This window comes from Gracilinanus agilis, chromosome 6 (assembly GCF_016433145.1).
Source record: "Gracilinanus agilis isolate LMUSP501 chromosome 6, AgileGrace, whole genome shotgun sequence".
Lineage (NCBI taxonomy): Eukaryota > Metazoa > Chordata > Mammalia > Didelphimorphia > Didelphidae > Gracilinanus > Gracilinanus agilis.
Window position 1 is genome coordinate 201245673 of NC_058135.1, and position 10506 is coordinate 201256178.

Here is a 10506-nt window from a genome sequence, read left to right on the forward strand (position 1 = left end):
AACCTTCAAGAAAGCAACTTCCTTTCTGTCTTTGTTATCTTCAGTAAGATTGGGGAAATTTTTTCATTACACGAACATTAAATGTCAATGATGGGGGAAAGAGTAAAAATGTACACACAAACTAATATTGCAAATAAAAATCAGCTCTCCTTCATAAACAAAGAAAAATGTGTTATTATTAAACTGTACCTTGAGCTAGCATTCTGAATTGTTTTTCCCATGATGATGACACAAAATCAATTTCAACTAACCCATTTGCAATCATTGGCACATGGTTTATATGAGACCTCATTGTTAATAGAACTACGAAAAAATGTATTTTTAATAGTCTGTTTTTTAAATCTTTGGGTTTTTCCCATCAAGGATAATGGAATTACCACACTCTAACTTAACAGTCCCAAATGTATTTAAAGAGGTATAGAATTACATTTAAAGAGAACAAAAACAGAAAAAACAGCAAGAGTACCTCAAGTGTATACAGAGACTAGTGTTAGTCAACATATTTGTGAGAGCATTGAACAACCAAGGTACAAAAGTATTTAAAAGTGAGAAGATACTAAAAATGCAAAAATTATTATTTTAAATAAATATCACCTTAATTAATAACAAAAAAAACAAATGAGGGACTATTTAACTATTGACCTATGTATGTGCTCTCTAAAGTGCATGTGTATCTATCTAATATCTATCAATGGTATTCCTGAAGAGGATAGTTCCAGAAAACAAACAGGTTTTCCAGAACTGTATTTTAAAAATGGACATCTTTACTATTTCAGAACTAAATTAAAGATATAGAAAATATAAGAACCTTTTGTGCTTCACTGTTTCTTGATTTTGAAAAAGCATGATTGGAGAGAGCAAAAAGTCATCTATGGAATATTTTATAAGGCGTCACCCATCCATATATCAAAATCATTCAAGACTCTTTGGAAGATATAAGAACAACAATAACACTATTCAGCAACACTAATTATAAACATCAAGTGAGTCTTAAAGCAGAGCTATATCCTTGCCAAGGATATTATTTATCACTATAATGCAGGAGATCAAATAAAGAGTCCTGTTGATGATGAGGTCCTCTAGATGCTGCTGCTTATACATGATGTATTAATTGTACTAAGCCCCAAAATACTGCAGTCTGCTGGAAGAAATCCATAATCATTCAAAAGAAGTTTGGCTTGTGTGTCCACAAAGGAAAGATCAAGTGGATGAAGAATTCCTACTGACCAGAATGCAACACGCATTTAGACTTAACATCCTTTAGAGCTTTTTCAACAGTAAGTTTTAGGGGGCAGCTGGGTAGCTCAGTGGATTGAGAGCCAGGCCTAGAGAGTCCTAGGTTCAAATCTGGCCTCAGACACTTCCCAGCTATGTGACCCTGGGCAAGTCACTTGACCCCCATTGCCTACCCTTACCACTCTTCTGCCTTGGAGCCAATACACTGTATTGACTCCAAGATGGAAGGTAAGGGTTTAAAAAAAAACAGAAAGTTTTATCTGGGACAGCTAGTACAGAGTGATGAGTTGGGCTGAAAATCAAACAGGAAAAGGAAGAGAGTGAGCTAAATTGCCTCCAGGAAACTTCGAAGATTCTTTACTTGCTCAAAATTCCCATAAATAGAAGGCTCATTTTTTCTTTTCTTCAAAATATTTACCTTCTATAGCAGTGGTTCCCAAACTTTTTTGGCCTACCACCCCCTTTCCAGAAAAAATATTACTTAGCCCCCTGGAAATTAATTATTTTTTATTTTAATAGCAATTAATAGGAAAGATAAATGCATATGTGGCCATCATCGCCCCCCTGGATCACTGCAGCACTGACCAGGGGGCCTACTTTGGGAATCACTGTTCTATAGTATCAGTTCTAAGGCAAAAGAGTGGTAAGGGCTAGGCAATGAGGGTTACATTGCTTGCCTAGGATCACACAGCTAGGAAGTGTCAAGAGGACAAATCTGAACCCAAGATTTCCCATCTCTAGACCTGGCTCTCTCTCCACTGAGCCACCTAGCTGCTCCCAACAATCATCTTGTCAATATTAGTATTCTAAATATATTGCTATATGCCAAGGAGATGTAGAATACAATTCCCTTTAGAAATCTGAAAATGAGCCTTACACACACATCTAATCAAAGGACAATTGGAAAGAACAAGACTTACTTCATTAAGGAAATGTAGAAGATGAAGAAAAGATGGGTTTTTCATATGTTGACGGTAAGAGATTGGCAGGAAGGGTAATGACAGCAAAAATCAAGGAAGATATCCAGAAGGTTGGGTGCACCCCTTTAGTTAATTTTTGTAAGGAAACAAGAATTGCACCAGATGGGTAGGAAAGATGGGTTCCATTAAATTACAGCTGCATGTCAATTCCTATCTCATGGGTTTGTTATGAGGTTCATAAGAAATAATACAAAACTTTTTTAAAACTTTAAAATGATACACAACCGTCATTTATTATTATGTGTAAAGCAATATGCTAAATGCTAAGGGAGATGTTAAAATTCACAAAACATGACCTTGACCCTTACGGTATGATTAAGGCAGAAGAGCAGTAAAAGCAACAGGGGTTAACTGACTTGCTCAAAGTCACACAGCTAGGAAGTGTAAAAGAACATCAAATCTTCCAACATCTCATATACACTGCTTACCTGATCTGTCATTAAGTCCTTGTTGAAGAAGCTTAACTCTCTGAGCTATAGACAAAGCTCTCATATGAACCTTTTCAGCTAAAACCTTAAAAAAATAATTGAAAAACAAAAGTGTAAGTCCCATTATCCTAGAAACATGAGAAAATACTATATTGTTGCTTAATATAAAAATGTATTTTATAAAACTCCTTTGTCCCCAAAGGAAAAAAATAAGCAAGCCTCTATAAATTGAGGGTCAATTAAGAATGGTAACATAACAGGTTTCCATGAAACTTAATTTTTTTGTGAACATCTAAGTGGGAAGATTCTCATGATACTGCTAAATAGTTTTTCAAATTAAATTTCAACTTTAAAGAAAGACTTATATTTTTTAAACATCCATGCAAAATATATTTAAATCTCATGTACCTGATATGCCAGCTTCCTGACAGTCTCTTTCACATCCCTGGTACGCCCAACAATTTTTGACAAAGTCTTTGCTGATGGAGCAATACAAGATAACACTGCACGCCTCACTTCTGAATTGGAATCATTCTCAAGTAAGGAACTATATGCTTTAAAATAAACAACAAAAAAGTTTTAGCTGCTTTAAGGTTCTCCATCATTTTAATTACTAATCATTTTATCCATTCACATGAAAGCACTTAATATTCATATGGAAAGAACTCAATTACAAAATTAAAAGTAAATATCACAAAAATACTACTTCAAAATCATGCAAGATGAAGCTGATTTCGGTATAAAAGTCTATTTGTACAATTGATGACCATCCAGGACTACAAAATAGTTAAGTACACTTATAGATAAATGTTCTTTTCATCCTCATAGTTACTGATTCTCTTCAATGTGAAGCAGAAAGAAGGGACAATGAACTTGGAGGAAGACCTGAGTTTGAATCCAATTCTGCCACTTACAAACTGTTACATTAAATCATTGCACTTAACTAAACTTGTTTTCTCTTCTGTAAGTGAGAATTATCATATTTACATCAGTTCTTTTTTGTGATATCACAGAACTGGCAGAAAAATCAAATGAAAGAATGTTTATAAAGCTCTTTATAAACAGCAAAGAACTACATAAGTCAGCTATTATTATTTATTACAAGGGATAAGCAATCAAATTAAGTATTTCTTAGTGTATTCAATGTATAAGTAATGAAAATTATGCCTGGAAATATAATTGAACATTACTAAAGAGGTAATTTCAGACCTGAATACATTTTTAGTCAGTCAATAAACTTATATACTAAACACATACTATATCTCAGACACTGTCATAAGTTTTGCGGACACAAAAAAGGGGCAAAAATACAAAAAAAGGGGGCAAAAATACAATCTATACTGTCAAGGAATTTACATTATAATGGGGGAGATAACATGCAAATACAAACAAGATACATGCCCAGTGAATGTAAAGTAACCTCAAAGGGAAGACGCTAGTAGTAAGGGGTCAGAAAAAGCTTCTTGAAGGTATGATAACTAGAATGACAATAAGAGAAAAAAGATGCCTGCATAAATCATTGGCAAGTTCAATAAATTTTAAATAATTAAATTCAACTTCTATGCACAGAAGCTAATATTTATCTCATTGAGAGATAGGTGTATCATAATATTTGAAATAGCTATAAATCAGTTCAAATTACATTTGAAATTATTTTTAAAAGAATAAAGAACAAAATTTATTGTTATAAGGTTTTCTAAAGGGAAAATGAGGGGAATTCAAATAAAAATAAAATATATCAATATAGATTTTTAAAACTACATTTATATTTTAACTACAAAATATTTCATAAATAAAACTTAAGAGAACTAATCAAACAATGAAGCATGAAATGTCACATTTAAAGATGGCTTAAATTATTTTCTCAACAACAGGTTTCATAAGTCAACATAATGGACTAAGGTTTAAAACTAGTCACAGATAAGATTACAGACAGGATTACAGATTATAGATACAAGGTCATCTAGAGCTGAGGAGATTGTCAAGTTAAGATCTATCCTTTTGTTGAACAGATAATGAAATTAAGGCCCTGACAGGTTAAGTAAATGGCATAGTTAGGATTCAAACTCAGATCCTTTGATTCACCCAAATGGTTGAAAAGAAATTATTCTAAGGATGCTAGAACCAATTTGGCTACCTCAGATTTGGGACAAATCCAAGTATATCAAGACATTTTAAAAGTCTTTATTTTTAAAGGTCTTTATTTTTTTAAAAAGTTTGTCCCAAAGAGTTCTCAAAAATGTCTCTTGATTTTGCTACTTGGGAAATAAACACTTGTTCCTAATTTCAGACACTTTAGACATATTAGAATAAATCTTGATTTAAAAGGGTTCTATAACAGCAATTAACTTTGAAAATATAAGTATTGATAATTAATTAAACAAGGCCAGTGAAATTGGAAATGAATCATGACATTACACTTACCATTAACTACAGGACAGTCATCATCTTTGGGATCCTGAAGTCTAGCAAGAGCCAGAACTGCTTGAATCCTCACATTTGGAATTTTATCTTTCACTCTAATTAGCATGGCTTCATTAATTTTATCAAACAAATCATCATCGATCTGGGCATTTTCTGGCATACTTCCCAGAAGTTTATTTATAAGGTGGCACACTCTAAATCTAACTGCATTACTATTTGCTTCATGAGACTAAAACAAAAACAAATCAAGAATTAATCACAGATACATTACATTAGTCACATTTAATTCAAATTTTTTCTAGAATGTGTATGCAAGTACATTCCAGTTTCAAGAGGTTACATTTCTTAAGTTTATGAAAATGTGTAGGGCACTTTATATTGTAAAATATAAAAGATATAACTGCCTCCTCTAAATGCCCTAATGTACACTTTAAACCTTGTCAAAATGAAACTAATCTTAAGAATTGGTTCTTCAACATGTCTTTCATAGCAAAACTCTACTTGTTTAAACAACATTTACATTAGACTAAAACACTAGTTTTCTATTAAAATTATACTGGAGAACTTACCAAATTAATACCTTAAATGGTTACATTGTTAATATTCTGCATAGATTATAAGTTTTAAGGAAGAAATTTAATATTCTTCCAAATGATTACATATATTTTCTAAATCACATTTCATATTCTAAATGGTACATGTCTAAAGGTCTTGTTAATTCAGAAAATTTCCTCAATAAACACATTCCTAAGACATCATAATAATCAATCATATAATACCTCAAGGAGAAAAGTAAACAAATAACTTAAAAGGGAACTTTCTTCATCTTCGTCATCATCTTCTTTTTCTGATTGGTGAAAAGAAGTAACAAACTTCGCTGCAAAATCTATTACTCGTTCCACAGCAGGTTCCCGCTTATAAATTATCATGGCATATTTAAGATAATGAATGAATTCTTTAAAAAAAATTGTTTTATCTTCTATCTGAAAGACAAAATAAATCCAAATATATTGATAAACCTATTTGTACCCAGAATTACCTTAAGGCTATGCCAAATATTAAATCCTTATTCAGAGAAATTAAAATCTGAATTTTTTCTAATTAAAATATTAGCAATTGTTAATCAACATGCTACTCCATGTAACTTTTCACGAGTAAAATGCTAAAAACTTATATTTCTATAGGGATTTAAGATTTACAAAGATCTTTTCATAAAATATTCTCTATTGATCCTAACAACAATCCAATAAGATCATTTCATTTCACAAATTTAAAAATTGAGATTTACAAAAAAGTTAAAAATGACACATTACATGCCCAAGAACATTTGGCTAAGTGGTAAAATGAAAAAATTTAAACCCAAGTTTCCGATTCAAAATCTCAAGCACAGGTCTTACTGTCCATTGACTCTAGTCCATAAAATTTCAACATCTATATTTTTATTATACAATATACTGAGTAAAAACCCTCCATTTGATAGCAAGTCCACTCCATAACATTCCAATACATCAAATAGGAACAATTGGTTTTTCACTGTATAGGAATACTATGGTGCATGATAAATGTTTACTGACTGATTTTGACTTTTTACTATCCCTGAATATGAAAATACTGTCCTTTTCGTGAAAGTACCCAAAAGAAAAACTGCACTCCTTTATGAGGAACACAAAGAAAACATTATCTGTTCTTGTTGGCTATGTTGTCATAAAAACTTGTTTTTCACATGCTATTTGCCATTCATATCCATTCATTCACATGAGACAGCATGGTACAATGGAAAGAATACTAGTGTTGGTGTAAGAAGCATTTGGGCCTGACCATAATATTTATCATGTTGGCAAAGTCAATCTCTCTATAAGTTTCCTCATCCATAAAAGAAATGTAAAAAAAGTATTTTGTAAAAGCACTTTGTATATAATGTCCTGACTTGAAAACAACATAAATTGGCAACTGTTCAACTTAATAATATATCTGACTTGGGGGGAAGGAGGGGTATTGACACACTCCTCTCAGGGAAGTGACTGAGAGGAACTTGCAGGGAGTGACAGAGCCTATATGTGTCAGAGGCCAGACTTAAACCCTGGTCTTAATAATTCCCCAGAGGCTCTCAATCACACTATAGCTTGATTAAATGTAAGTTATTATCATTCCAGTAAACTTCCCTCTTAAAATCTTCTATTCCACTCTTCTTAAGTGGATTCTCATCCTTCCCTTCCCTTCCTACATACCAAATCTATGAATCACTTAGAGTCAACAAGACCTGGATTCTAAGGTCACCACAGACATTTGGCCCTGGGCAAGAAAAAGGACAACAAAGAACCATAAATTTAGAGCTGGAAGAGACCTTAGAGGTCTAAGTCACTCATTTTAAAGTTTTGTCAGTCAACCTCATTAAACTTCAGTTTCCTCTCAATAAAATGAGCTCTTACTATTTCTATATTTCTTTGTCTAAATGCCCTAAAAATGAGGTAAGGAAAACCTACATACAACTTTTAGGCAATGCGATATAGTGCAAAATACTAGCCTGAAAATCAAAAGTGCTGTGTTCTAGTCTCAAGCTGCAATCTTAAGTAAGCCACAGGAGCTTATGTATATAGAAAAATGACAAAATGGACTAAATATAGTCTTAGATATAGAGCTGAAAAGATCTAAGGACAGGCAAACCTTTTGTCCCTAAAATTAATTTCTAGTATCTTCAACTAATGAAATTAAACTCTAACAAATTATACATAATCAACAACAACATACTTTTGCTTAAATATATAGTCCTCACTGGTTAAATTTATTCATTTTTTAAATATTGCCTTTCATGTTGAAATCACCTCAGAGACCCTCAAATAAAAAAACATGCATTTTTAAAACAACAGAAATATATGGGTAGTCTTGTACATGTAATAAAATCAATAAAAACAGTAACAGTAAAAAGGTAAAAAACTATCATTGAGTGAAAACTCATGCTAGGTCTTTGAATAAATTACAAAACAGCACTCACCCACCTTCAGAAGAATAACTTATTTTAAAATGTAAGAAGGAAATTTAGGTATTTTATAGATATGTATTTCAAGTGTGGCCGCCAAGAATCAACAATTCAGGTTGATTCCGTAATTAAATCAGACCTAAGTCAGCATTGGGTTGAGGCACTTTATTTTACAATCAGGAAGTAAAGGTATAGGAATAAAGAAAAAGAGAGAGAAGGTTAAAAAGCTAAATAAATGAAGCTGCAAGCCTCAAGGCCTAGCAACCAGATAGGCTAGTGCCTATTTAAGGCAGAGTTTGGAAGCCGCCTAGGTAGGCCAAGGAAGTCAGCCTAACTTACCCACGTGACAATACAGAGTATAAGCTGTCTGTGGTCTCAGGAGCTCCTTCAGCACCAAGTTCAAGGCGGGAACCCCCTCCACAGGAAGTAACCAACATACTTAAAGAGATAGTGTCTTTCCTTACTTCCCGTGGGTCCACCTCTAATTCAAATAGACAAATGGCAATCTCTACACTGATTTTGGACTGCCAAAAGGGCAGTCCCTTGTTCTTGATTTGTTACTTATTGTCACTGTGGGTAACTCGTCTCCCCTCCCCACTAAGGAAGGTGAGGGTGACATGATTTCTATGCCTAGGGTAAGTAAGAGTTTAACTATGAATGGCTAGAGCTAATTCTATTTACACAAAAATAATGTGAATTGTAGTTACTTTTAATATTTCATAGTATCCTATGGTTTGATTTGGTTTTTTTTTTTAAACCATATATACAGTCTTAGTCCCAAGACCTTCTCAGCCATCTGCAATAGCTGGATTCAGTCTTCCTCAGTGAAAAGGGGAGAAAGGAGCCTGCACCAGCCTGGATCTTAGACATCCAGATCTCAAACATACATTTCCTGGAAAGTCTTCTTGCCAAAGATTTCCCAGGATCTAGCACCAAATGGGCCTCAGTCTTTGACATAGGACATTTGCAGGTATGTAAGAAAATATATCAACCTCCCAGTCATCTGAGACAGCCTAGCCTTAGTCTTTCCCCAGAACTGGCATCAGTCCTGGATCTGGACTTAGAGATGATAGAAAAATCTCATCACCTGCCTCCATTGATGGTCCTCTGCCCAATCACTGGAATTTTGCCTGAATTTATTCCTGAAGCTAGCCTACTCTTGCTCCCAAATGCCTCAGGGATTCTGAACTCCAAGCTGCTTATTCCCATCTCCCCAATCCTACTGCTCTAGTAACCCACTCCAGATCATCACTCCTTCCACTGTTCTCTCTAGAATGCCTGCTTCATAATTAACAAACTTGCTTTCACCTTAAATATTTTTCTCCTCCCTCTTTTCATCTTTTGCCACTTAGTGAGATTTGGCTACCTATTGATGACAATTCAGCCATATCCATCCTTTCCAGAACTGGCTGTATTTTCAAAGAGTCAGAACTCCTTGCAAGCTATTGCTCCTTCTAGACTCTCCCTCTACTTCAGCATCCATAATCTCCTCCTGTTAAGGTCCATGATATCCAGGAATATTGTCCTTCCTTCCTAAATGAATTCAAGGCCTGACTCAGTCTTTCTCTCCATCATAGTTCCTGCTCTCAGACTTCCCAGTTCCTCAGTCTACTCAGTTTCTATAATCAGTTTAGCTACATTAAATGTTCACTCTTTTGACCTAGTCCTCATCTGTAAGTGTTCTGCTTCCACATTCATGAACCATGAAATTCTTATATCTGATCATAAATGTTAGTATCTCTTTCTCTGTGCCTTATGACACTTGACTTGGTTTGTCTTCCTTAGCGTGACTTCCAATCCCTCTAGTCCTCAGTTCTTATCTAGGCCACCACTCCTGAACTGGCTACACTCTTTTTTCCTTGTCATCTCAAAATTCTACAACAATCAGTTCAATTCTATACACCATTCCCTTGTACTATCAGCAATCATAACTTGCAAAACCTCTCTACCTAGGACTGCTCCCACCATTTGTTTCCAACACACACACACACACACACACACACACACACACCAAAGAATCATACTGACAAAGTCCATTAAAAGTTTATGCTATATAATTTTTTTTCCATGTAATTTATATATATAGTCTTGATTTCTTTATTGGAAAAACTGCTTATTCATATCCTTTGACCATTTATCAATTGAGAAATTATTTATGTTCCTATAAATTTGGCTCAATTCTCTTTTTTTTAACATTTATTAATATACATTTTTAACATGGTTGCCTGATTCATACTCCTCTTATCCCCTTCACACACACCCCACCCATGGCCGATGCGCATTTCCACTAGTTTTGTCATGTGTCCTTGATCAAGACCAATTTCCAAATTGTTGGTAGTTGCATTGGTGTGGTAGTTTTGAGTCCACACCCTCAATCACGTCCACCTCGACCCATGCGTTCAAGCAGTTGTTTTTCTTATATGTTTCCTCTCCTGCAGTCCTTCCTCTGAATGTGGGTAGC

At 34.1% G+C, this 10506-nt stretch overlaps 1 protein-coding gene across 1 annotated transcript in view; it reads right to left on the reverse strand.

Annotated features, from left to right (window-relative positions):
• Positions 1–10506, reverse strand: part of NCAPG (non-SMC condensin I complex subunit G) — a 58270-nt gene that overhangs the window by 42181 nt on the left and 5583 nt on the right. The window contains exons 2-5 of the mRNA XM_044681181.1: positions 5848–6051; positions 5069–5297; positions 3053–3198; positions 2645–2729 (exon numbers count right to left, since the gene is read on the reverse strand). Of these exons, the coding sequence (XP_044537116.1) occupies positions 2645–2729; positions 3053–3198; positions 5069–5297; positions 5848–6051 (664 nt within the window). The remainder of the gene's footprint in view (positions 1–2644; positions 2730–3052; positions 3199–5068; positions 5298–5847; positions 6052–10506) is intronic.